At 41.3% G+C, this 26,952-nt stretch overlaps 3 protein-coding genes and 1 long non-coding RNA gene across 9 annotated transcripts in view; all 4 read right to left on the reverse strand.

Moving 5' to 3' along the window:
- Positions 1–9,423, reverse strand: part of LAMC1 (laminin subunit gamma 1) — a 104,089-nt gene extending 94,666 nt beyond the window's left edge. The window contains exon 1 of the mRNA XM_039881286.1: positions 8,739–9,423. Coding sequence (XP_039737220.1) covers positions 8,739–9,150 — 412 coding nt within the window. The 5' untranslated portion in view covers positions 9,151–9,423. The remainder of the gene's footprint in view (positions 1–8,738) is intronic.
- On the reverse strand, positions 2,804–8,277 carry LOC120617580 (uncharacterized). Its single transcript, XR_005656963.1, has 2 exons — positions 7,985–8,277; positions 2,804–4,836 (listed from the first exon to the last, which is right to left on the reverse strand). It is a non-coding gene; the product is annotated as an uncharacterized LOC120617580 (long non-coding RNA).
- On the reverse strand, positions 9,363–10,546 carry LOC120617482 (collagen alpha-1(I) chain-like). The gene is made up of 3 exons (XM_039881109.1): positions 10,432–10,546; positions 9,795–10,088; positions 9,363–9,661 (listed from the first exon to the last, which is right to left on the reverse strand). Exons 1-3 carry the CDS (start codon positions 10,544–10,546, stop codon positions 9,363–9,365), a joined length of 708 nt encoding a protein of 235 aa, XP_039737043.1.
- Positions 10,547–23,396: 12,850 nt separating this feature from the next.
- DHX9 (DExH-box helicase 9) overlaps positions 23,397–26,952 on the reverse strand; it is a 92,758-nt gene continuing 89,202 nt past the window's right edge. For 2 of the 6 annotated variants that reach the window (XM_039881287.1, XM_039881293.1), the window contains 2 exons: positions 24,140–24,258; positions 23,397–23,716 (listed from right to left, as the gene is read on the reverse strand). In XM_039881287.1, the coding sequence (XP_039737221.1) occupies positions 23,412–23,716; positions 24,140–24,258 (424 nt within the window). In that variant the 3' untranslated portion in view covers positions 23,397–23,411. Of the gene's footprint in view, positions 23,722–23,816; positions 23,873–24,115; positions 24,259–26,952 lie in introns of those variants that run through there. The other 4 variants (XM_039881291.1, XM_039881289.1, XM_039881292.1 and 1 more) reach the window with 4 other exon arrangements.

The raw sequence follows: 26,952 nt of genomic DNA on the forward strand, positions 1-26,952 counted from the left end.
TATTTCATTTTCACCATAAAAATTAAATAACAAGTTAGATAAAAACTAGACCAAAAGCCATGCCACACAGAAGCAGCATTCTTAGAGGATCCTCTACCTGCAGCAAAAACCACAGACTCACCATCCCATCACTTCAAACCACAAAGCACCAACCAAAACCATGACCTGCTTAAAGGCAGGTGAGAGGAGCAAAGAAAACTGCTCGTCCACACGCTCCCCACACTCCGCCTCCTGAGACTTCACAGGAAGCTCGTCTGAATGCTCTTCTGAACACACTCTGCAGGTACTTCCGTTAAAGCCGGCCGATACCTCACCTAAAATCAGCTGGTTCACTCATCTGTCCGTTCACGCAACCCATATTTGCTAACACCTATTAATGCCAGCAACTGCTGGCAGAGAATAAAGACAGTGAGAGAAATATATCTTAGACGATTAAGCCTCGTCCTATTTTAAGACAAAATATGCCAAAAACAAAGGAACTCATGTTATAATTGGTTCAAAAGTTTTTTTTTTTTTAATTCGAGCAATAATTTACATATAATGCAGTTCACAAATATTAGATGTGAAGCTGTGAAGCTGTGCACAGGTGCACATCTATGTAACCTCCACTCCCATCAAGGTATAGAACATAAAGTCAGAACTCTAAAGGGAAAAAAGACTGGCCATTAACTGTGTCTCTGAAAACAATGACTAGGTGCCTCATAGTCACTGCCACGGGAGATCATTTTGGTTAGTAGCAACCTTCACGTACACTATGATTTACCATCACAAAACAAAATTCGTTGAGTCCCAAACGCTTTACAAGACCATTCATATTTTTAATTCTAAGACATAAAAAAAGAAATGGGAAGGAGGCTGATTCTGAATTAATATTTCCAAGAACTTTCAAAACAAAAAGATAAAATAACAAAGAATAATCTAAAGATTTTTTTTTGAAAAATCCAAACAAGATGATAAAACAAAAATCCAAGGATGCTTTCTCTACAACAGGAAGCAGCCACGCAGCTGGAAACAAAGAGTAAAAGCAGGGAGCTGAGGGAATATAACTCCCAAAGTTTTAAAAGAAATCATATAAATCCCCTAATTCATCTCACAGCCTTGCCACGAGGTTCTCCTCCCATAAGAGATCTAAGAGCGCCATTGTCTATGAAAGAGATAAGTCTCCTTTATTTTATTTCATGAATATGTAGCTGCCCCGGGCACCAGGCTGACTGGGCCCAGTTATTTTAGGCTGGCCCCGGGGAAGAGCCCATGGAAAGAAAAGCAGATGTACTTAATTAGTGTCACCACCGTCTGGCACAATACTCTAAAACCTCAGAGACGTTTCTATAAATGAGTTTTCTGGTTAACCCCTTTTAGCAAGCTGTCAATTTTAGGCCCAAATGAGCAAACATCTAACTTTATCCTTTCACAAGAAAGGAGCTGCTGGCAAATGCCAGGATGTCCCTGTCACACATCTCAGAGCAAGCAACTCAGGCGAGGTGCCAGAACCAGCACACAGGCATCCTGAGAGCTAACCTTTTGCAATTGACAACTTAAGATAAGGAGCAGATTAATCCCTTATTTTTAAAAATCTCCTCAGGAATTTTGGGCAATAAAAATGAACAAACAGCTCTGCTCTAAACTTTGACACTTTCCCCTAAAATCCAAACAGAACAGCAATAGAGCTGTCAAGTACAGATGGAAACAAGGAACAGGCAGCATCTGTCGGTTCTGCCGCCTGTCAACTCTAGACAAACAAGTGATTATCGTTCGCCTGCCTGACACGTCAGTGTGGATACAGTAGGCTACACCGTACTCCACGTGTCCTCGCTGTCCCGAAGAGAAGGCACACCCTAGCATGTCTGTCCTCTAACCGTACCCCTAACGAATGAGACTAAAAACGATGCCATACACGATAAGCAAACATTTCACTGTGAGCTTCCCTTGCCACTGCTTAAATCCCCTTTAAGAGTCTGTCAATAATAGACATGGAAATATATATATGTATTTTTTTTTATTTTAAATTCGTTTCTGTCCATTTCTAAAGGGAAAACACAGAATATTAACATTAAAATCCCAGAAATACATAGTCCCATGTGAGATTCAAACCTGAGCAACTTTCTCACAAGATGTATCTAGCTGACTTCAAGTCATATAAAAGTCTAATTGTTTCCCAAAAAAGGAGAGTCGCAGACCTTTCGCTTCCATATCAGTTCTGTACTTCTTTATAAAGCTACAGAAATAAAACACCCATGTACCATATTTCATATTAGCTATTACAGTGGCATACATCGCAAGAAAATCGAGAGATGGCACTGACAAAAATAAACACGAGTTCAAAAGTATTACTGAGAAGAATTTAATGTGCAGTGTTTGGGGGCTTCTTATAATTCAGGCATTCGTTTATTCACTCATTATGCATACAGACATACATACATACAATACTACACCAGACACAGACACACTGCTAAGCTCTGAAGATTCTAAGCCTCCAGCCTCCATCCAAGTGGTAAGTTAAGTGAATGTTCTCTGTGCATGTACCTTTCACTTAGGACTTATTACATAACACTGAACATATAGGTGTAGACCTGAGGTCATCACACTTGTGCTGTAGAGGGCCAGATAGTAGTAAATATTTTAGGCTTTGTGGGCCAGGACATAGTGTTTGTTGCAATTACTCAATTCTGCCTTTATGGTGCAAAAGCCTCCACAGACAACATTAATAAATGAACCTGTGTTCCAGAAGAACATTATAGATACTAAAATTTGAATTTCATATAATTTTCCCATGTCACAAAATGTTTTCTTTTGATTTCAAACCAATTAAAGATGTAAAAACCATTCTTAGCACATGGCCCATAGAAATACAGGTGGCGGACCTGGGCTGGATTTGGCCAGTGGGCTATAATTGCCCTCCTGCCATTTAAAGACCTAGGTCTTCAGCTGTAGGCCCCAAGTTCCATGAAGTTGAGGCATTGTCCTATGAATCACTACACATCCAGGAACCTGCTTGGAGCTGAGGCATAGCAAGCAATTTATTAATGTGGGTTTTACTGCACCGGACTGAAAAGATCAAGTCCCTGACCATGCCTTCCAAGACCTTGTGGTCTACAAGTGGAGACAGACGAGTAAAGAAACAGACAACGCCACGTGGTAGACATCTGCAGAGTGGTGCGAGTGGAACACCTAATCCAAGCCAGAGAACGGGACAGAAAGGGGAGAGAGACAGTCTGGGAAGGATTCCCAAAGGTGGTGTCGCTGGGGAGAAGTGTTCGAAACCAAAGCATGTAAAACGACAAAAGCTTAAGCCTGGAGATTAAAGAGCTCTGGACCCTAAAGTACCGTGGGCACCGTGCCAAGGGGTCTGGACTTTACACTACAGGCTTGAGGAACCGCTGCAGAACTTTTAGCTGGGAAATGCTATCATCGGGTTTGCTTTTTAGAACCACCGCTCAGTCCAAAGTGTGGCTGTCCAGATACAAGGGGCGAAACTGCAGGCAGGAAGCGGTTAGTGGGGGAGCTGCTGCAGTAATCCAGGCGAACTTCAATGGGGAGCTACAGCAAGTCAGAGATAGAAGGATTCGAGAGACACGGTGGCTGGACTCAGGAGGTAAGAGTAGAGTCTTAGGCAGACGGTAGGAAGGATGGGTAGGAAAGGTGGCCTTACAGTGGCCCAGACCTGACCTGCCTCCCAGCCGTGGATCCTACCTGCTCACCAAACAGAGCAATCTTTACCAATGATGGACTAACAAACATGGTTATCGTCCGTGGGACACTTGGCAAAAGACTGATCAAAAGTCTCATAGTAACACATTATGCCATTCATTAAGATATGGCTTTGAGTTGCGTAAGATGATGATAAAGGATGAATTTAGTTTTGGACATGGCCTCTGGACATCCCAAATTGACCATGTCTAATAAGTCTTTTGGTCTGGAGAAAGAGCTGGCCTGGAGATATAAATTTGTAATTTACTGATTTGCAAACAGTATGAAGCCTTGAGATTAAGAGGAGGCCATTCGGGGAGAGTGAGTAGCATGCAAAAAAGACTCCAGTGAAACCTAAGTGAAAGGAACAGACAGACTAGGAGAAAAACCAAGGGAGTCTGGTATCTCTGAATCAGTGTGTACGTGAACTTGTATTTTAAAGTTGCCCTGGAATAAAGCAGAAATCATTTTTTTGAGATTTGTTAGAGAAACTAAGAGTTTCAGGGCCTAGTGCTTTAGACTGAGTCAAAACCTACCTCCACGGTGACTCTTGGCAAATCACCTCCTCGAGATCTTCGTATTTACCTGTCCTGTGCTGTGAAAATCTAATCAGTAACAAACCGGAGGCTTTAGAAACTGTGAAATATCATAAAGGTACTGCATTCCTGATTTATTACTGTAATGGCATTACAACTAAGTATAAAGATTCTGTCTAATAGAGTATAAACTTCTAAAGATGGGAACTTCAACCTTCTACATCTTTCTACCAGGCACTATGCTATGCATTTAGTGGGTATTTTAAAAATGTTAGCAGAATATTTGGCAGTAACATGAGAATGTATGCACGGGGGAAGATGTGCCCAGCAAAAGGCACATCCAACTTCCTAAAAGGATTTAGAATTGAAATAGTCAAACCATATCCCTCCCACGAATTCAGCCAATGACAAAATTATTGGGATGAGGGGATGCTTTATAGTTCCAACTTCTCTCTTAATGTGCAAAGTGTTGTTCCGCATGCTTTAGAAACATGGAGAAGGTATTTACAGGAAAAAGCAGTGAATTGTAGAACCGGAAAACAGCGACTTTATAAAACTGTATTCAACGACCGCTGGCCATTAGAGAAGTGTTCTTTCACTCACAAGTTGAAACCTGCAAAATGTAAATCAGACCTTTGTGAGACAACCGAAAATAGTGTCCCCTCGGGGTGCGTGAATACCACAGTGACATCACCCGAGTGAACTATTCCCTGACACAGAGCCTACCTTGCGAAGACTTTCCTGGGGGAAAAAAATTGCTGTCTCTTTCATGTTAAATATACAGCAGAGGACCAAATAAATATTATACCAGAATAAAATGTAATACCCTTACATATCAATTATTCTAATTTAGACATGCAAAAAAGATATTTAGATATAGCTAAAAAGCATCTTTAATCATTATTGTTCTACCTTATAAGGAGCTTGGAATCTATTCTGATGTTGGTGTAAATTTTAGGAGTTCCATAAACTCTGATAGAGTTGGTTTTATAAGTCAGCACTCCCTTAATCTAATTGTTTTTAGTAAAAGGGAAAGCTACCTTCCTCCAAGCTCAAGACCCAGTCTGCCAAGTTTCCATCCATAATGACTATCAAGTTAATTAGAAGGGCTGCTTAATAAAAGTGAAATCCGCAGCTACAATCTTACTATCAACTACCCCACTGATACTGATAAAACCTATTATGACTTATTATAAAAAAACACAAAAGCCAAACTTAAACAGCAATCAGAAAATCCATACAGCAGTCAGAAGATTCAGAATTTGAACACAAAATAATTAACTTTTTAGAAAAAGGGTGCCTGGCTGAGATTTCTCTCCATAATAGGCAGAAAATGCAGTTCTGGTTCCCACAGCAACTTAAACGCATTTTATCTGAGGATACACTGCACACTGCACCCTGCACCCTGGATTACTATACATGCTGCTTAAAACGTGGCTGCTTTTCAGAATCAGTGCTGGTTTTCCTGGCTTTTGTACAAGTTATGATAATTGTACAATGATCTAATTTGTACTTGCTGTCTGTTAAAATGTTCCTCAGCCCACCCAAAAGGTACCAGTTAAAATGATCGTGTAATTTTATATACACATGCGTGGGCATTAAAAGTTTCCAGAGCATTACATAAGAAATTGTGCAGGTGGTCTCCAGGGCAACTTAGTAACTGGAGATGAAGAGACTCACTAGTCATTACACTTACTGTTTTAATTTGCCATGGTATGTTTTATTTTTATAATAAAAAAAATGACTTATGGTCTGTGCCAAAACATGTATGTTTCTTGTGACTACTTAAGTACAATCTGACTTTGCTTATTTTAAAGTTTACTGCATTTAAAGTTTAACATTAAAAGGAAGCCTGGAAAAGTAGTGGCTAGACCTAGTTCTTTCACACTGCTCACTTCGAGTTTCACATGCTCTGTGAGGGCAGAGCACAATATGCATCACTTGTTTAAGGGTATGTGAAATTTGAACTGGATGGGAGATTTAATAGATGCACAAACAGTCATGGTACTTGAATTCATGGGAAATAATTAGTTAGCTAGAGCCCATGGAGGAACTGGAGTCAGGGAGTGAATATGCTGAACATCATAAAGCCAGTGTATATATACATATATCCTTATCAATTAAAAAGACAGTGCACATGGGGGCGGGGGACATTGAGACATCAAGGCTACAGGAATCTCCCTCCCCTTCCCCATCACACAATTTCCTCCAGGACATCATTTCTCATCCAAGAACAAGTACAGTGAGTTCTAGTCAAGTTTTCTAAAATTGTCTATCTAAAAAGCTTAAGGTAAATGTTTTTACAGTCAATCATAATACTAATATGAAACTATTTTAAATAATTTAACTTAAGTTTTAAACCAATAGTTTATGAACCTCATTAGCAAAAATATTATCACAAACTGAAGAAATTTTCAGCAAAAACAAGTCCAAACATATGATATTTTTAGACTGAAAAGTCATGGTAGAGTCCTAAGTAGGTGAACTCTAAAATCTCTTTTGACCTTTTAATCACCAGGATCCAGAGTTACTGTATCTACCTCCCAGCAACAGCAACCTAACTTGACTGATACTGTCTAACCCAGGGCATTATCTTTGTAACAGAGAAGCAACTGTTGAGTAATCTACCTCTATAATCATCTGAAATAACCTTTTGCTACATAGTACCCACAGCAGAAAATTCAGAAGGCCAAGACTGACAGCCCCACCTTTACGTACATAAGAGATTCTTGTTCAGAAATTTTCAATTGACTCTAGGGCACTTTGAGACATCAAGGTGATGCCTTTACTTTGAAATGTTTAATATGTGAAAATAGATAAAATAAGACTTTGTGGGCATTCAAAATTCAACACAGAAACTTTCACACGTGAAAATTTAAACAAAAATAGTTGGATGTAAGTCTCAAAAATAATCTTGGCCAAGTTTAAAAGGGTAACATTTAGGAGAAAATAGCTAAAGAGCATCCTCGCTGTCTTAGAAGACCTAGGTGTCTTGCAGTCTTTAGAAAGGCACCCGTTGCAAGATACAGCTAGTTCTGTATGTTTCCAATCCCTTCGAAAAACTGAACTCAGTACAGTTTACTTCCTTCATCTCTGAAAAGCAGGAGTCTCAGAGTTTCACTTTATGAACTTATTTTCAAAAAGTTTAATCTTCCTAATGACTTGTCTACAAATAAAATGGCATTTACTACAAAGTTACTAAATACCGCTTTTCTAAAACATACTCCACACACAGTAATTTAACTCCATTTTTCAAAGGTTTTTTTGTAAGTCATATTCTTTCACTGGCATCTTGACACTTTCTATAAAGTTCAGTGTACCAGAGAGCGATGGAAAGAAAAAATACAAAACCATGACCAAAAGAACCATTTGCCTTCAAAATGTTCCTGTCAAAGGCCCCCAAATAATGTCATTAGCCTTACAGAATGACCCAGCTTTGACAGAAGAATGGGTTGGTGCTCCGGGCTCTCTGGAAGTCCATTACTACCAGCCACCGTAAAATCAAGTCTTTCAATGCAATGGGGTTTGAAGCTCTACAAATCAAATGCAGGTTCTCACACACGTTACTCTGTTAACTATAGTTACTCTGTTAACTATAATGTTTGTTTTATATTTCAATGATAAAGAAAAACTTACCTAGATCAAACAGCATGTTTGATACTTTAAGATAAACACGAACATCCTTGTCTACGCCCTCCCACCCCCAGCAACGGTGTTTTCCGTATATCCCTTTCCTGATTTGTAAAAAAAAGGTCACTTACACAAGTTTCCACACTTGCTTTGAATCAAAGCGAAAGGAAGACAGCGAGGAGTGCCTTTTTACCCAGGGACAAACCTGGGCCCAGCAATTACAGTGAGTGCAGACGCTTCCTTTTGTTTCCTCTGTACCAGGATTACCGGTGAAAGGGCTGGGTGGCTCTTAATTAAGACTGAACGACTGTAAAGAACAATAACCTTAAACGTGAATTTCTATTTTAATTACACGTAGACATTACCGGTAGTAAAGGCATTTGCTCCCCTCAAATTCCCCAGTCTTGGACCTTTCCTCTCCAGCTTATTCAACAGAGCAGACAGCAATCACCCTCAACCCTGGAAGACTTTTCTACAAGGGAACTGCTTAAGGTGGACCCTCTTGTCGCTGATCCACGAATACGCTGTGATGGGCCTGCTAGCAGAGACAAGAGCGCGGATGGCGGTTTCTGATTAACGCTTCCGAAAAGAGGGACGAAAACTGCCGAAATATCGAATAATCAAGGGAGCGAGAATCCGGTTAAGTTAGAAAGAACAGAAAAGCAGACAGAGAGATGCTGGCGCGAAGCATCTTGGCCCTCGCGGGATGTTAAGTGCTAGATCTAATTTGGAAGTTGGAGAGGGGACTTTCTGCGTGGCCCATGCGGGGGAGCAGAGAGCCAGCACACGGCTGTTTGGGCCCGGCGGGCTGGGCCAGGGGTGAAGACGGCCCGGGCGCTGGACTGTTGGCGAGCAGTAGTAAGGGACAGGGCTGTCACCGCTTACCCAGGTGCAGCGTGAGGTTGATGGAGTTGGGGTACTGCACCCCGGCCAGCATGGTCTGGCTTTGCCACCAGGTGGTGTCGGCCTGGTTGTTGTAGTCGGTCAGGAAGGCTGCCCCGTGCTGCAGGTGGGGCTGCCCGGCGTCGCACAGGTGACAGGACTTGGTGACCCCGGTCACCCCGGTCTGCACACAGTACTCCTCGGGCGGAGTCCCGCACGTGTTGGTGGCCACCACGGTCACGTTGAAGGCGGCGTTGACGAACTCCGGCATGCAGCGCTGCGGCCGGCCGCCCTCGTCCGTGCACTCGTCCATGGCCGCGCGGGCGCAACCGGCCGCCGCGGCGAGCACCGCCAGCACCGGCCAGAGCCGCCCCCGGGGTCGCAGCGCACGCGCGGCCCGCTCGCGGCCGCTCATCCCGCCGCCCGCGCGCTGGGCCACGGCGAAGGCAGGGGCGCGGGCGCGCTCGTCCGCCGGCCGGGGGCAGTGCCCGGGAGGCCGCTCCGCGGGCTGAGCTCCGGGGCCCAGGGGCCGCACCGCGGGGCGCGCGGCGGCGGCGGCTCGCGCAGAAGAGACCAGGGCCGCGCGGCTCGCTGACCACTGCCCCGCACGCCGCCTCGGCGCCTCCCTCACCCACCCGCGACTCTGCCCGCGCTCCGCGCCGACCCCCGACTTCCGAGCGCGGCCCCGCGCGCGCGCGCCCCCGGGAGGCAGGCGCAGGGGGTGGGGTCGACGGGGTGGGGTGGGGTCTGGCGGAGGAGCAAGCCCAGCCCCGGCCTCCTCCCCGCGGCGCCCGCGGCCCCGCGCGCTGCTCCCCGCCCTCCGCGCGCCGCGGGCTGCGCGTCCGCCCCGGGGGCTCGCGCCGGCGGGGGCGGGGGCGGGGGCAGCTCGCGCTCGGGCCCGCGGAGCCGGGTCGGCGGGGAGGGGCCTGGAGGGGCGCGCGGGGCGCGGGGCGCGGGGCTCGGGGCGCGGGGGCGGGGAGCGGGAGGGGCGGCGGGGCGGTGCATGCCGGGAGGGCAGGGGTGGCCGCGGAGAGCCGGCGCCGCGCGCGAGCTGGACACCGGCGTCCGGCGACCCCGCGTCCCCAGATGACTCGGGATTGGGGGCGGGGGCGACGCGGGATCGGCGAGGGCGCTCGGGGCCGGCCTCTGGGCCGCAGCGGCGCGGATCTCCGTCCGCCTGGTGTCGGTCCTCGCGTCCAGCCGGGCCGCGCCCCGAGGCGGGTCCGGGCGGGACCGGGTGGCGGGGCGGCCCGCAGGCTCCTCGCCCCGCGAAAGACCCCAGCTGCGCCGGCCCCGCTCCTACTCTCTCCCCCGAGTCCGAGGAGAGGGACCGGGGTGTCCAGCGGGCTGACCCTATCCCCAGAGAATAGAGGGCTGGGTTGCAGCATCAGTATGAATTTTGTGAAGTGATTTCCTGCCTCTAAATTAAAGTGTAACCAGTCGTTTAACCGGGGCAGGGAAGGAAGTGAAAAGGCTGGGAATGGAATGACATTATTCCCCTGAGTACGCACCCACTGCGAAATTCTTCCACTGTGTTGTTTATGTTCCCTAGCTTGCCTTTAAAAGACTCGAAATTATCTGGATCTGACATCCTCCTTTTCGGGCCTGCTGAGTCACGGAATATTCTCGGTGCCAGAATGACTCAGTTCGCAGAACCTGCGCCAGAAGATCATGAGTTTTGGTCCCAGATCAGAACCTGGGCACTTAGCCAATGCCGATACCACCAGCAAAGACAGGGGAAGGAGCGCGCTGTAAAGGCGATAGCCGAGGGCGGTGGTGTCACACCTCTGGAGTCCCCAAGCTAAGTGCATGCACGTCGTGAATCTTCCTGTGACAGATTTAGAAACAAAAAACCAACTTGTCAAGAGCTGAATAGTAAAGAGAGAATAAACACGGGGTGGGGTGGGGAACCATACCTGGTTTTGGACCCAGTAGTCAGGTTAGGAGAGGGATAGTAGGAATCTGAAATAATGAAATAAGTAAATGTTAGGTTACTATGGTTGGTGTCAGTGTTAACTCTGGGAGGACGTTAAGGACGACGGTCTGGTTAGGGGAAAGGAGGGGGCCAGGGGATTTGTCAAAATGCTGTCCTTGCTTAGCAAATACGTGGATCGCTTACATTGTTCATTTATTTAATGAGATGGGTGGAGATTGTGCATGGTTAAGTCTCTAACTCCTCATCCCTTGGCATCTCTTCATTGTAAAGGCGAAGAAAGTTATATGCTGTCGGTAACAATGTTTTAATCCTTTCATGCTTGAGTGGATACAAAATAAATATATTCATTTATACCTAGAGGGGATATTCTGGGTCCTTGATTATACTCGAAAACAAACGAGGGCATATAGGACAAAGACAAGGATGTTAGTTGCAAATAAAGTCAGGAATATTTTTAATAACTATATTAACTCATTTTCCTTATAAATTTTCAGGACTTTATTAGATATTGGCAAAGCAAACGGGGCGGGGGGCGGGGGCGGCGGTCTTTTTTTGTTTGCCACCAGGTCAAAACAAAGGTAAGGAGACCCTAAAGGCTGTAAAATCAACAAATGTTTCTTTGTCACTGCTCTCTTTGAGTTCTCATGTGTAAGGGGTACATTCAAGCCATTACTTATGCTTATCTATCCCATAATTTCATTGCCAGAACCTCATCTGGTACTTCTAAAGCACATAAAGAGACATTGAATTTCTAAATTGTGTTGCTCGTGGGGATGTTACAGTAACAAAGAAATGCCTATTTTGAAGAGAGGTAAAATGTAACCACCCAGTGTGCTTGATAAAAACCTTTGTTCCATCGTTTGAATCCCTATTCAACAATGCAAAGGTTAAAACAAATTTTTAAGGCCAACTGGGAAAATCTGAACACTAATCAGATATTGGGCGATAACAAAATAAGTATGTTAGGTACCTGGAGATGCCACTGTTGATCAAATACACTTTTTTTAAAGTGAAAGTGTGTGAGATTTTCTTTTAAATCAAGTTATCGTGTCTTTTCAAATAATTCCAGAGCCCTTTAATACCTGTTCTTAACTTCTTGGGAACTCCATTATCTAGTAAACAGATACGGTGTGTAGAAGAAAAATGCGAAGGTGTGGGAGGAATGGGTTCAGATGCCTCGAAAGATGATGATCTCAGTGCCCAATCGCCAATGCCTCTATGCAGCAAGAAAGGTAGAATGAAGAGATGTAGTTATTTATTATACAAAAGAGCTCTGCATTAAAAAAAAAAAACAAACAACAACAAAAAAAAACTCATCTAGAACTCCAGAAATAAAGAAATTTTTCCCATCAGGATCTATATAAACAATTTCAAGAAAGGATGTTTGCTGATTTCCCTGGCTTGGGTCACTTGCAAATCCCTGGGCTTATCCACCCCTGGCCAGGTACACACAGTACACAATGCAATGCAGCCCACAGGAAACCATGGAGTGTGGGAGAAGCAGTTCTCCAAGGAAAGAGGTTCTGATACCAGAAAGGGGCAGGTTATAAGGCAGGAAAACAGAACAAAACCAACCAAACAAAAAAGCCAGACCAGATGTCTACTACATCAAGATTGAGAATATGCGAAAGGTTGTATTGACTTAAGATTGCAACTTTGCCCTTTCTTATCCTTTTAGAATTACCACCGTGTTTATTTGTCCATTCCTTAGTCTTTCTGACCTTATTTCCTTGTTTCTCCCCAAGCCTAAGCACCACTATAGTGTACATGCTTTATCTTTTATATTTAGAATGCAACCTTCAGATAACAATTACTACTAATAATATAATGATGTTAGCCTGTATTTACATTCCGTTTTACACTTTTCAACATGTAATTACTCTGAAGCAAGGGACACTAACTATGTAGAGCTGAGGAAACTAAGACTCAAAAGAGATTAAGTAATCTCTGCAGCCTCCTAAGCAGCAAAGTCAAAACGGGAGCTTACCTTTTTGACCTCCAGTCTGGGGGTTTCCTTTTCTGTGTGTAAAGGTCATGGCAGAGAAGAGGGTAAAGGAAGAGCTATCTCAAATGTCCAAGGTTTTTAGGTTATCAAATGGGAATTTTAAATTAGGTGAAAATTAATATGATACTGGAAGAGAATTACAATATCCATCTTCAAAGTTACACTAACTACACATGATTCTTTGTGTTAGGTTTATAGATCCTGCCTGGGTCTTTGGTACAAGTCCAAACATAACTAGATAAGATATCTTTTGTGGCCATGCTCAGGTAAAGACAGGATTCCTCTCCAGTGAGGTAAAGCCTTCCTTCCAACCCAGCCCCACCTTTATATTGTGATACTAGTTTTAAAAAGAGAAAAGGACACATTGTAAATCATAAAATTTAAACTAGAACTTTATTACAAAGATGATAAAATACTGTTAGAAAGGGTCCACGTGACAACATAGTGATTATAGTTTATAATCCTGTGTTGCATATTTAAAAGTTGTTGAGTAGATTTTAGAACTTCTCACCACAAAGAAAAAAAAATTGTAACCGGCTTTATAAATCTTTTTCTATTCTCTGGAATAATTATTTTAAATGTCATTTCATCTCTACATATCTGGAATAATTCACCAGTGATGCCAACTGGGCCTGTTTTTCTTGGGGTAGGGGAAGGGGAGATGAGGAAAAAACTTTTAATAGACTTAATTTTGAAAATAAATATAGAACTATTTAAATTTCTATTTCTTCTACAGTTTTAATAACTTGAGTTTTTTCAAGGAATTCATTAATTCCATCTAAATTTCAAATTTATTGGCATAGTCATTCAAAATTACCTCTTATTATGTCCTCTGCATTTTGATATGCCATATCATTATTACTCAATTCAAAATATTTTTTAACTTCCGGTGCAATTTCTACTTAGGCCCATAGATTTTTTACAGGTGTGTTGCTTAATTTCCAAACATTTGGGGAGTTTTTACTTACCTTTGTCATTATACTCTTTGTTATTACAGTGTTATTTAAAATTGAGTAACTGAAACCTTAGGAAATGTACTGCTCTCTTGCTTGAGTCATGGAGTCGGCCCCTAGCTGTGCTCTAGAGAGGCGAGAAAAGGACTCTGTGATGGGAGAAAATTGGAAAGGGGGGACTGGCCCCAGAACCCCGCTGACTCAGCACCGCGAGGGTGAACTGCAGCAGCAGCAATGACCTTTCAAAAGCAGAAACAGCCATCAGAACTGACCCCCCACACCCCGAGACTGAGTAACAGCAGCTCTTGGGTTCCTGGACTTACCAGGACATGGAGACCCAGAAAAAGAAAGACATACTCATACTATTCATGACACATGTTTGGAGTCATGATACTGCTAAAAACATGTAACCTTAACTTATTCTTCGAGCTCATGAAACAGAGTATAGCATTGTTCATTTGATATATTTATCCTATCATATCTCATTTGATATTCAAGAAACATGAATATGGTCTCCCTAGTGTGGTTATAAGACCTATTGCTGATATTTACTCAGCACTTACCATCTGCCACACACTCTTCCAAGCATTTTGCCTCTATTATTTCAATTAGTTCTCACATCTGTTATTATCTCCATTTTCCGATGAAGAAATGAAGGCACTGTGATAGTAAGTAACTTGTCCAAGGTCATTCAGCTGCTGGCGGAGCCTAGATTTAAACTCAGGATGTGTGACTCCTAACCACTATACATGATAGTAAATGCTTATTTGGAGTTTTCTAGGTAGCAATAAGTGACCAACTCATTTAATCTTCGCAATAACTCTATGAGGTAGCTATTTTTACTATTATCCCATCGTGCAGATGAGCACATAGAGGCATAGGGAGGCTCCGTAATTTACCCAAGATTGCACAGCTAGTAAGAGGCAGAGCTGGGATTCAAACATGGGCAGCATGGCTGCAGAGTGTGTGTCCTCCCCATCACATAACACTGTCTCCCAAACTGTATTGACTTATTAAAGATATGGCCAGTGTCCAGCACATCAGTTCACATGCAGTATGTGATCAAATTAACATTCACCTAGGTTGGATAATTATGTCAGAAGTGATGAGACATTTATTTTGAAATGGATGCTTTGCTCATAAATAGGTCTTTGTAAAGTTCTTTCCAATTTTTTTTAATTTAAAAACATAATTTATAGCCATAATAGAAGTAACCTACAAACAATAAAATTTAGGACAAATACCATTACACAAAAATACAGAATATATTTTAAGTTTGAATTCTATGGCAAAAAGGAATGATTGCTATAGATAAGATCAGCTGAGGCGGGGGGAACCCTTCAATTTGCTTTAAGTTATGCACGCGGGTTATTTTTTTCATGGCTGCAACTTGAATTATTAAAGTTTAAAAGTTAAACTTTAATGTTAAACCACTCAAGGACTTCATAAATATGCTGTACTGACAAGGCTTCTGTGGTGTTAGTTCCACATGAAGGGGAAAACTGTCCATTTTCATCCAAGTCCAAAGACAGGGTCACCTAATAACCTACTAAGCTTAATGACAGCAAAGCTGAACAATTCTCTCCCCCTACATGACATTTTTAAAACTGTCCAATAAATTATACAGTAATCGAAGTCCTTAATTTGCTTTTAAGTGTTAGAGTGCCCCAATTTTAGGTATAGGGCTTTAAATCCTTTACTCAATCATATTTGACCAAAATCATAATTGCTTTCTGCTAACCTTTCACCTTTGATCTTTGGTGTGCGTTCATTATACTCATTTGTTGACCACATAGGATAAGCTTTTCCAAAGGAAGAATTAATAATGACTCAAGCTATTTTATGACAAAGTCATTCCAGGAAGTAATTTGACTTTAGAGTATTCACTGAATACAAAAATGCCATTTTCTTTCAAAGGGCTGGACGGTCTTCTGGATGTCCAGTTTATAGGCATGACAGCAGAATGTTTAAGGCATAAGGAACCCTTGTTTTGTTATTAGCATTTGAACATCGTGCTAATGGAAGCATTGATCGCTTATTCTGGAATGAGCTGTGGAAAGGACAGTCTGAATAGAAGGGACCTCTATAACGTCGCTGCAGTTTTAGCAAAGAAAATACTTTGGGTTATAAAGCAGGAATACGATATAATCACTACAAAGGCAAGTAAGCGAAAATATTCCATCTAGCTTCCCAAGCCAAAAAAATAATAGCCGCTTCCTAAGAATTCTTCTCAGTATGTCATAACACGCAGGTCAAAGCAAATTGCTAAAGTTTGGGAAAGAAAAACCAGCAAAATGTTTTTTTTTAAAAATGTACCATGCTCTGGAAATAGGCAACTCCCAAGTGTCAGAAGTGCTTCAAGGAAAAAAACCTTTAAATTATTGTTATGGACCAAATGTTTGTGCTCCACCCTAAAAAAAAAAAAAAATCCCAATGTGATGCTACTTGGAGATGAGACTTTCGGGAGATAATTCAGGTTAGATGATGTCATGAGGGTGGGGCCCTGGTCTAATGGGATTAGTGCTCTTCTAAGACAGCAGAGAGCAAGTGTATATATACACTTGCCTGTTCTCTCCCTCTCTCCTCCGCAACACCCCGATTCTGCTCTCTCTCTCCATCATGTAAGAAGTAACGAGGTCATTACCTGCAAGCCAGGAAGAGAGCTCTCACCAAAAATCAAATTGCCAACACCCTGATCTTAGACTTTTGAGCCTGCAAAACCATCCATTCTAGGGTATTTGTGAAGGCAGCCTGAGCTGAGTAATATGTTGTTTAAAACTACCTTCTCTTGGTTTCAGTAGACACAAAGGAGACACGCAGTGACCCCGCCGTATTTCAGAAATTGGAACTTTTTGTGTGTATTGAAAATGAGCCTGCTTTTTTTCTTAATTGGTTGTGGCACCTAAAAATAGGAATAAATTATAACTTAAAATGCCCAAGTCTGTCACAACCTAATATTCACTGACCACTAAACTATAGCAATAAAAGTAACTCCTCAGTTATTCTATAAAGCTCAAGTATGCCCAAATCCTGTGTGCCTGTGGCTCTAAGGTATGTCCCAGCTGTTAGGATGTTAAGTATTTAAAGTTTAATTTCAGTGATTTTAAGAATAAATTTTCTTCACTTAACGTGTATATCCTAACATTTTCATGGAATTAAGGCATAAGAACTAAGAATTATAATACTTTCCTCTCGTTCTATGTATAGGATCATGTGAAGTAGCAGGATAGCTTTTCATTATTCTGAAATAGTGGAGCATTTCATTATAAAAGCATCGTATCAATGACAGTGAGTGCATGGAAGAACAGTTATCATCAGGCTGCCTTTCTGATCAATCTTATCCCCTCATCTGAGATATATAATTATACAGCAGCACCAGAGCTACAGAAAATAGAGTGTGTTTCCCACGGCCGTGGGGCAGAGTCCCTGTTAGTACAGTCATAGTCAGGGCAATGGTCAGTGACACACAGAATAGATTCACATGTGCGCCTGACTTCACTCATACAAGATGTGTCTTTTATACTGTCGATCACCTAAAGTTAAAAAACAAGGGTTTTTTGTTTTTGTTTTGTTTTAAGTATTGATACCAATGAGAAATGAAAGGGACGTTGTAAGGAAAAAAAAAAAAAGATAAGTTCGATCTTAACATTAACTAATTTCTAATGAATAAATGCAGGTTACCTTAGGTATAACAAGTTTCCAATAAACTTGAAAGGACTTTAGGGAAACTCAATTTTCTCCTCCATTTATTAATTTTAGGGTGTCTGACACATAACATGGGGCCATTAAACATGATTGACTGAATTGGAAAAATGCATCTTGGAATGGAGCTCAACAAAATTAAGACAATGAATAGCAAGTACCTTGTACCGCAGACCCAGACCCTAGATGCCAGCCCCAAAGTTCATTTCTACCCTGAGGCAAAGCCCAGATCCATTCCAATGACCTGTCTGCTGAGCATTTCCCCCACCCATCTTCCACCCTTGGAGGCTAAAGCTTGTGACTCCTTCAATCACTGTTACTTATGAAGCGATCCTCTTATGAAGAACACAGTGCGAGATACCAGAAGGGTTAAGGGTGTGAGGGGAGGCAAGAGTTTCAAAACAAACAGAGCTCATTGTTTCAATTCTGAGCTTATAATTCAATCAAGAGGATTGAATATCTAACGTAAAAATTATTCAAGCACATTTACAAAATGATGCAAAATTTTAAATGATGTTCTGTAACTCAAATATATAAATGCATAAGAATTAATATGCAAAAAAAAACCTCCTTCCCCAATAAAAGAGTGAATAAATGAGTCATGGATTAGAACTGTAAAGGTTGCCAGGGCTGTGGGCTGGCATAAAAGAAGAGAAAGAGCACTCAGAGTTAAAATATGCACTGATAAAACATTTCAGAATGTATTGACATTCATACTTGCTTGAGTTTATATGAGCAGTTGGCTGTTTATTCAAGAAATACCTATTTAGAGTATACTGTTTTCTAAGTATTCATTCATTCAGTTCTTCATTCATTTCTTCAACAAATATTTTTACTGCTTGTTGTGTGTAAACAGGTGAACAGGCAAGGCAGGGCTATTCCATGAACACACTTGAAATTCAAGGGGAGGTGTGATATTGTAATTTATAATATATGTGTGTGTATGTGTATACATATTTGGTCTTTCACATGACCAAAATATATATCTCATATATATTTGGTCTTTGTCCACAGTTCCTGGCTCACAGCTCCCCAAACTCTTGGAATTTCCTAAGTGTGAAGAATTGAAAAAGATGTTTCTGTTATGTTAATGAAGTGACTTTTAGGAAGCAGCAAAGGATAGGGACTGGTTGGCAGGGAGCCAACCCTGTGATTAGAGGGCTGTAACTTTCACTCCCTGGGGAGGGGAGAAGGGCTAAAGATGGACCTCGGTCACTTGTGGTCGATGATGTAATCAATCGTGTCGATGTAAGAAAGCCCCTGTAAAAACCCAGAAGGACACGGTTCAAGGAGCTTCCCAGTTGGTGGACCTCAGAGGTGCTGGGACAGTAGCACATCCAGAGAGGGTATAGGAGCTCAGCACTCCTTCCCACACACTTTGCCCTCTGCATCTCTTCCATCTGGCAGTTCCTGATTTATATCCTTTTATAATAAACCAGTAGTTTAGTAAGTGAAACGTTTCTCTGAGTTCTGTGAGCTGCTCTAGGAAATTAATTGAATCCGAGGAGGGGTCTTGGGAACCTCTGATTTATACCCAGTCCATCAGAAGTGCAGGTAACGTTCTGGGCTTGCAACTGGTGACCAGCATCTGAAGTTGGGGATGGAGGATCTTGTAGGACAGAATCTTTAACCTCTGGAATCTGATGTGATCTCCAGGTGGGTAGTGTCAGAAGCGAGTTGAATTCTTGGATACCCTGTTGGGTATGAGAATTGTTTGCTGGTGTGGGGAACCCTCCACTCCATGTTGGAAATTGGATCTCAGGCTACCCCCAAAAAGGAGGACAAAAACTTAAATAATTACAATAAAGTAAGACGGCATATGAGAAATAAAGAAGTGACTGAAAGTTATTGAAGGGAGTAGTAAATATGAAAACTGGAAGTTATTTATGCATGGAGGTAATATGATCGTATTTGTAGATTATAAAGCAAATTTCTCTTATTGCAGATGAAAAATGACTTACAAAGAAGCAATGGAAGAGGGCCAATCAGAAAGCTGGTGGATACCACCCAACAAGTCATAGATAATGATGGACAAGGGGATGGAGGAACATGGCAAATTCAATTCATACTGAGGTCGTAGAAGTACCTCCCAGATATTTCTTGACTTAAGGAAGTTAAGAAGGCGATAAGAAAAATACAGGTTCTGGATTGAGTGACTGGGTTAATGGTGATGTCATTTGCTAAGACAGGAACACTGGAAGGAGAACAGGTTTGGGGCAATGTTTGAAGATGCTGAGTTCAATTCCCAACAGGTTCAGTTTTAGTTATAACACTGTTAGATACAAAATAAAGCACAATGTCTGACCTTAAGGGCTCAGAGTACAGGAGAAAAATAATTCCCACATTATTATAATTCAGCATAATAAAAAGCTAAGTAGATATATGAAGAATGTTGAATTAGTCAGGATGGGCGAAGTAACATTGTGGTGATGAATAAACACCAAAGCTCAGTGACTTAGCCAGCGCAAGTTTATATCATGCTTATATGAACTCTAATGCAGGTTCAAAGGACTTTCCAGAGCAGCTCCTTTCAAGTGGTATATTTAGGCCACTTCCATCTTGTGGTTCTGCCACCTCATCACGAGACCTTCACAGTTGCCAATAGCAGAAGAAAGAGTTGGAGGGTCATGCACCAAATCTTAAGTGCTTTGGATCAGAAGTGGCACATCTCACTTTCACTCACAGCTCTTCAACCAGAAGAAGCCATATGGCCTTACCTCATTAGAAGGGAGCTGGGAAACTGGGGGCATCGAAAGACTAGTCGGTGAGAAGCAAGAGTTTCTGCCATCGCCATGAAATGAGAGGCATTAATTATACAGGAGAGCTGAGGAATCCTTCACTGGGAGGGCACTTTTATGCTGGGATCTGAAGGCAGTGCAAGAGTTGGCCTTGTGAGGAATACAGAGGAAGGGACTCTGCAGGTTAAGGGAACATCACGTGTGAGGACACCGAAGCATGAAAGAGCTCAAGATGTCGGAGATGTCTGCGGAATAGTAAGAAGACATTTGCAGCTTGAGTAGAGGGTTTCAGGGAAATAGAAGAAAATAAGGTGATTATAAAGATCAGGGAGGGCATAGATATCATATTAATGAGGTTGTATTCTGATCTGTAGACGAGTAAGAGAGCAAAATCATTGGCTTTTAGACAAATAAGTGACTTAATCAGGTTGGTGATGAAAAAAGACCAGAAAGAGGAGAGACTGGAGGCAGGAAAACCATCCAGGAGATTTTGTCAGAGTCCAAGAGAGATGTGAAGAGGCACAACCTCGCAAGAGGCAGTGGAGAGATATCTACTTACAGGATCAAATGGGCAGGACTTGGAAAACCATTGACATGTGAAGGGGAGGGAGAAGGAGCTGTGGAAAATAAATCTGAGGTTTCCAGTATGGTCAGTTTAACGGATGGTAAAGCCATGAACAGAGGGAGGAGAAACAGTCACTGGAACAGATTTAAGAGCACGAATAACTGTTTTTACAGTTAGAAATTCAAGGCTCCACGATCATCTTTTGTTGGAATCTGTTTACCGAAAACTAATCTATAACCGCGTTGTAATAATATTTTTCTTAAAAAAAAAAAAAAAATCCTTGCCTACGGAAACACTGAAGGAGTAGATTTTGTTATTGGCTAAAACAACCCCTCGCTTCTTTGAGTTTTAGCCCGGTTTCTATTGCCGACTAGATCCAACGAGCTGGGAGCATGGAAGCATCTGGAGCAGCCACACTTCCTTACTCAAGCCAAAACAAGTTAACTCATCTGTGGCTTATCTCATATCCGCCCTGTAGATCTCCTGGGAGGATATAGCCCTTATTACTAAAATAATGTGTAAAAAACAAAAATAGCATGGAAAGAAGGTCTGAACATGATCTTTATAATTGCTTTTCAAAATAACTTAAATAAAGTTAACAAAACTACATTTATGTTTAGATATTGCTTGGTTTTGATAAAGTAGCTTTGTTATAATTTTTTTTTGTATTCTTGTGTGTATTGGTTTCAATTTGGGGGAATCTTTTTTGTAATAAGAAAAGAAACTCTTAGATTCTGTTTTTTCCTCTACTGACTGACTTAATAACTTGTGGTAAGCCATTGACCTTTTGACATTAAGCCCTTGATCATGAAGCAGTATAATAATGTTTAACTCTCCTATGAGAATATTATTGGGATTTCTTCAACTGAAGTCTTAGAAACACTGTTGTGCCCTTAAGTGAAATGTATTCATATATACTAAGTATGAATAATTACTGCTATTTATTTTGAATATAATCATTTATTTAGTCCTTATATTTAGACAAATAAGTAACTTTTTTTAACTGAAGATAAAAAGATAAATAATATATGGCTCTTACCTTCAAGGAATTACCCATTTTACTAGAGAAGATAAACAATAAGATCAAAAGTCAACATAAAGAAGTACAATTTTATGCATGGTCAAGTGAATTATTAAAAAAAAAATCAACAGAAAAGTTACCTCAGCCAGCTGTTCCAAAAAAACTTCAAGAATCTTGGTTGACTCTTTTTTCAACTAATAATAATTTATAATAATTTTCAAAGCTTCCCCTTGATGGCAAGTTGTTTGAAGGAAGTCATATTTTTCAACTTAGCATCTTATTTATCTTAAGGATGTGGTTAAGAGAGTCAGCCTGGATGTGCACGACCTGTACTCAGTTCCTGATGTGTGACCTGGATCAAGCTTCTGAGCCACTTAATGCCTCAGTTTCTTCATCTGTAAAATGGAGTGGCTGAGAACTAAACAAGTTATACACGCAAAGTACTTAGTAGTGATTGGCACTTATTAAGCATTCAGTAAGTGCTAGTTATTAATGTTATTATTGTTAGTTAGACCTCAGCACGTTTTGCATATACTAGATACATTAAATTATCAGGCATTTAGGCATAATCCAGAATGGAAAAAGGATCCACTTAACTGTCATTGTTACTGATAAAGACGAATACAAAATCGGGAAAGAATTCACCTTATAGAGAAAGGAGGAGTTTATGAATGATTACTAAGAGATAAAAACCAAGCGTGGACCATGAAGAAGTTCTGCAGAAGAGGAAAGGAATAGTGTCTTTAGCATGTCATGGGAGCAGAGACAATGACAGTCTTATAGCCTGGACACCTACCTTATGCCTAGCACGTAGTAGATTCTCCATGAGTATCTGTTGACCAATAATCCAATGGCGGGGTGGAGCGGGGAAAATGTAATACTGAAAATCATCTACATCATTATTCAGAAGAAAATTTCCATTGTTTTCACCTCCTCCATAAAATGCAAAAAGACTCATCTTCTATGAAACAGTATCAGAAAACTACAATGAAAAAGGATGGGACATTGCAGACCAAGCACCAATGATGAAACTTAAATTACCACCTGTGACGACTTTGAAGGCAAGGCCTCAGCCGATGTCATGTCTGAGTAGGTAGGTCTTAAGCAGGAAGTGGAAGTGGGTACACAAGGAGTTAAAACTGTCAGACTGTCAGGCAGGCTGGCTGCTTATATATGTGCTGATTTATATTGTCCAAAGTCTGGACAGAGAATATGTGTGGTAATGAATTCTAAGGCTGTTAGATCAGGAGGCAGGAATATAACTTTAGATTGTGCTGAATTTATCAATTGGCACGTATCCATGAGAGATTCTGGATTCGGTGAGCTAATTCAAGCGGCTGAGAATAATTCCGTTAGCTTTAACAGTGTTCTATTCTGAGTTAAGTTGAGATAATAAACTCCCTGGTATTACGTGAAACAATGATTCTCATCCCTATTAGAGACCGAATGCCTCCTTTTCTGAAAATTTCATTTGAGAATACCCCCGTTATTCTCAAATGAAATTCATAGTTAATATAACCTACTTATATATATTATTTTTTAAATCAACATAATATTCTAACTGTAACATAAAGACATGAAAGGAAAGTAGTATAATTTCAGTGAATGAGTGCTCAGGCACAACTCTGCTACGAGATACAGCAAAGCAGTCACGTGTCCCCATCTGTGTGCAGAATCACCTTGACCACAACAGCCCGAATGCAAACTGATACAGATGTGTCATTCTGAAGGCGAAAGTTCACGAGCAGTATTATAGTCACTGATACGATTTTTCGAAAATATTAAACGAGTATAGGTAAAGTTCTGAACGAAACAACATAGAACTTAATTTCATGGTCAAATTGCAAAAGAGGCTGGGAAATATAGTTTTTATTTTGGGTAGCCATGTGGTCCGATAAAGAAACTCAATTGTATAAAAAAAAGAGAGAGAGAAAGAGAGAGAGAGAGAGAGAGAAAAAACATGCCGGGGACAACTGTGCCCATCAGTGCCCAGTGCTATAGAACTCAGCGCGGAGACCTTGGAATGGCACACGGCAGGCGTCCAACGCTGGGCATTCTCCACTGTGCTAAAAGGAAAGGAAACATTTATTCTGAAAATGGATTCCCTTCACTACTTACCATGCTTCTGCCAGCAATACTACCTGTGGGTTTACTGAATATCTTAATCCCCATCATGCTATCTCATACAACACTGCTTCTGTCCAAAAAATTCATTTTCTGGCGAAAGAAGCAAGACAATGGACTGATATAATTGAGATATGTTTATCTCATTCAGCACGTACCGATGTCCCCACAGCAGCTGAGCTGATAGGACAGTGAGAAGACTGTTTATTTCCCAGCTGAAAGACATCGCCTTGTGAGCTTATGGCATGTGCTCCTCAAAAGTGGTCAGTGTATGATGTGGTTCCCCCCACAGCCAGAGCACATGGTCCCCCGGAACCAAAGAAATGGGCGTGGTACCTCTGATTACACCTAATGACTCACTCGCTGGGCTCCGCCAGTTTGGAAGTCTTCGCTCCCGAGAGAAATGGTTCCATGGTGGTCCCACTGACTGGGTCCTTGAGAGACCAACCTGGCAACTTTGGCCTCTTCTCACCACTGGACTATAAGCAAACAGGGGAGTCACTCTATTAGCTGAGGTGACTGATCATGATTACCACACATTGAGCCAGAGAAGAGTATGTTTAGAACTCAGAGAACCCTCTGGAACACCTCCTAGTACTGCCATGTCTAGTGCTAAAACTTCATGGGAAACCAAGCAGCCCACTACGGGCAGGACTGCCAGAGTTTCAGACACTTCAAGAACAAAGTTGGTTGTTCTTGAAGTGTCTGAAACCTGGTTTCAGTCACTAGGTGAAAGCCTGCGTCAGCCGATGGGCCGACTGAGGTCGAAAGGACCATAGAACGAGATTTGAAAGTACAATAAAATCCTCCCTTAACGCGATAGTTTCTAGGAAACAGAATCTAAGCCTATTATTCACCACATTAATAGATCAAAGTTAAATAAAAGTGATCATCTCAAAAAGTGACAAAAAAAGAATTTAATAAAAATTCCACATCTATAAACACCCTTAGTAAGCTAGGCATATATCATGATAAAAATGATCTATGAGACTCTATGGCAAACTTCATACTTAATTGTGAAACATTCACTGAATCCCATGCAAGCCAGGAAAAATCAAAGATCGATAGTATCAACATTGTACTGTAGGTGCTAAGCACTGCAATAAGCTAAAAAAAAAAAGTGAAGTATAAACTTTGAAATAAGGTAGACAAACGGTCATTATTTGTAGCGATATGTACCAATAATAGCTTACAAAATGCAATGACAAAATAAACAAACAGTGGCAAAACAAATAAACACATGAAAATCTATATCGATCCAAAGATTAAATCTATTTAGGCATGAGCAAGACCCAAATGAAGAAAACTGTAAAATTTTACTCAAAGACAAAAAAAAGCAATGATGCCTGGAGAGCTGGACTGATTGTTATGAGGATGTTCCTTCGAAACAGGGACCTGTCAATTCGTCCCATCAGAGGACATTTAGTTTGCTTCCCATGTTTTATCCGTCTTGTGAACATCTGGAATAATCCACTACCAGTCTGATGATCTTCCTTGATAGATAAGTATTTTTACTTCTTGAAGTATATAAAATTTCTTTATCTTTGAAATTTGTAAATTTTATCAGATTGTATCTAGGTGTACTTCTCTTTTCCAATGATCCTGACTGCATATACATTTATAAATTTCTTTTCGTTATTTCTTTATGTTTACTCTTTTTCCTTTTTTTCCGCAACTCATTTTTTATTCCAAAAAAAATTACACTATTTACATCAACCTCTATGTGTTTATCTTTTATCTAATAATTTCCATTGGCCTTTTTGTTTTCTATTATGGAATAACTGACCAAGACCTAATTCACACATTTAATTTTCCATAATTTGGTGCCCATTCAATTGTAATCTATCTTAACTTGGTTTGTTTAAAATATATTTTTCTTTCTCATTCTCAGATTGTTTCCTGAGAGCAGGAGCAGAGCCTGTGGCTACACAGACTGAACTCCCTGGAGCGAGTCCCCAAGCGGACTTCTTATTTGTCAGTGGACAGGCCCGGTATTTCGCTGGGGGCATACCTGTAAAGAGGCTTCCACCTGGGTGGGGAGACTAATAAGTAATCGTGGACCAGCCAGTTCTCCTAGTGAGCCAAAAGAATGAGTTAAAGCCATTCTCCCTGCCTCTCCCAGGTTGCTGCTCCTTTTTCTTGCTTCTGTTAGCTCAGTGAAAATTCCTTGAGTCTAGAGATATGTAGGTGGGATAGGCCTTTATTTTCCAGGGTTAGGCAAATATATCCATTTTATATTTGCCAAACTATTTTGGTAGATGTTTGGAAGGGAAGGTCATGAAATGCATGTGCTTATGTTACTATTTTCACTTCATCCCAGGAAGAATTTGTAGATCACATGGTGTTAATTGGAAAGGTTAAAAAAGGAGGTGCAATTAGAAGAAAAGAGTATCTATAATCTATTTTTACTTTTGTTGTTGTTAAAGTATATCAGCCTGGCTGTTTCTTTTGCTGCTCCGGGAATCGAGCCATCAGGTTGACAGAAGCTCAGGTTAGACTCCTGAATGATGAGCCACCGCGTAGAGAGAAGTGGCCACACGGAGGAGCACAGAAGAGCCAGGTGGAGAGTGAAGCTTTTTTGGAACTTCTAGCCCCACTTCTAGTTGAGTGTAGCTAAGTGACCCCAGCTTTGGCTGCATGAAGCACAAAAACTGTCCAGCGGAGTTCAGCCTGAATTCTTGACCCAGAGAATTGTGAGAGCTGTATTCCTCCATTCTGCAAACCTATTATTTTGATATCACCTCAAACTTAAGAGAAAGGTTGCAAATATACTACAAAGGACTTTTTCCTAAGTCATTTGAGACCCAAATTGCTGCCTTGATGCCCTAGCATTAGGAATACTTTATGAATTCATAACCATAATACAACCATAAACTCAGGAAATTAACACTTAGGATCTCCTTTATAGGAAACAGATTCAATCCAGAACCACCTGTTACATTTACTTGTGATGTCTCCTGAGACTCCTTCAGTACCAAACAGTTCTTTAGTCTTTCCTTGATTTTTATGATCTTGATATTTTTGAGAATTATTGGCAAGTTAGTTTACAGAATGTCCTTCAACTTGGATTTGTCTGAGATTTCCTTAGTACTCCTTTTCTCTTTGTCATTAATAAGTATTTTATAAAGTGATACTTTGAAACCATGTAAAGTTTCGCCAAACCTTCAATTTAT

Source organism: Pteropus medius, unplaced genomic scaffold, assembly GCF_902729225.1.
Source record: "Pteropus medius unplaced genomic scaffold, Ma_sr-lr_union100, whole genome shotgun sequence".
Classification (NCBI taxonomy): domain Eukaryota; kingdom Metazoa; phylum Chordata; class Mammalia; order Chiroptera; family Pteropodidae; genus Pteropus; species Pteropus medius.

Excerpts from the sequence above, each read along its gene's own strand:
- LOC120617482 (XM_039881109.1), bottom strand. The coding sequence starts at position 10,546 with ATGCACTTAGCTTGGGGACTCCAGAGGTGTGACACCACCGCCCTCGGC. Across the intron at positions 10,089-10,431 it reads GGCATTGGCTAAGTGCCCAG|GGTCAGCCCGCTGGACACCC; the intron begins GTTCTGATCTGG and ends CTCTGGGGATAG. Across the intron at positions 9,662-9,794 it reads CGCGGGGTCGCCGGACGCCG|GCCCCTCCCCGCCGACCCGG; the intron begins GTGTCCAGCTCG and ends GCGCCCCTCCAG.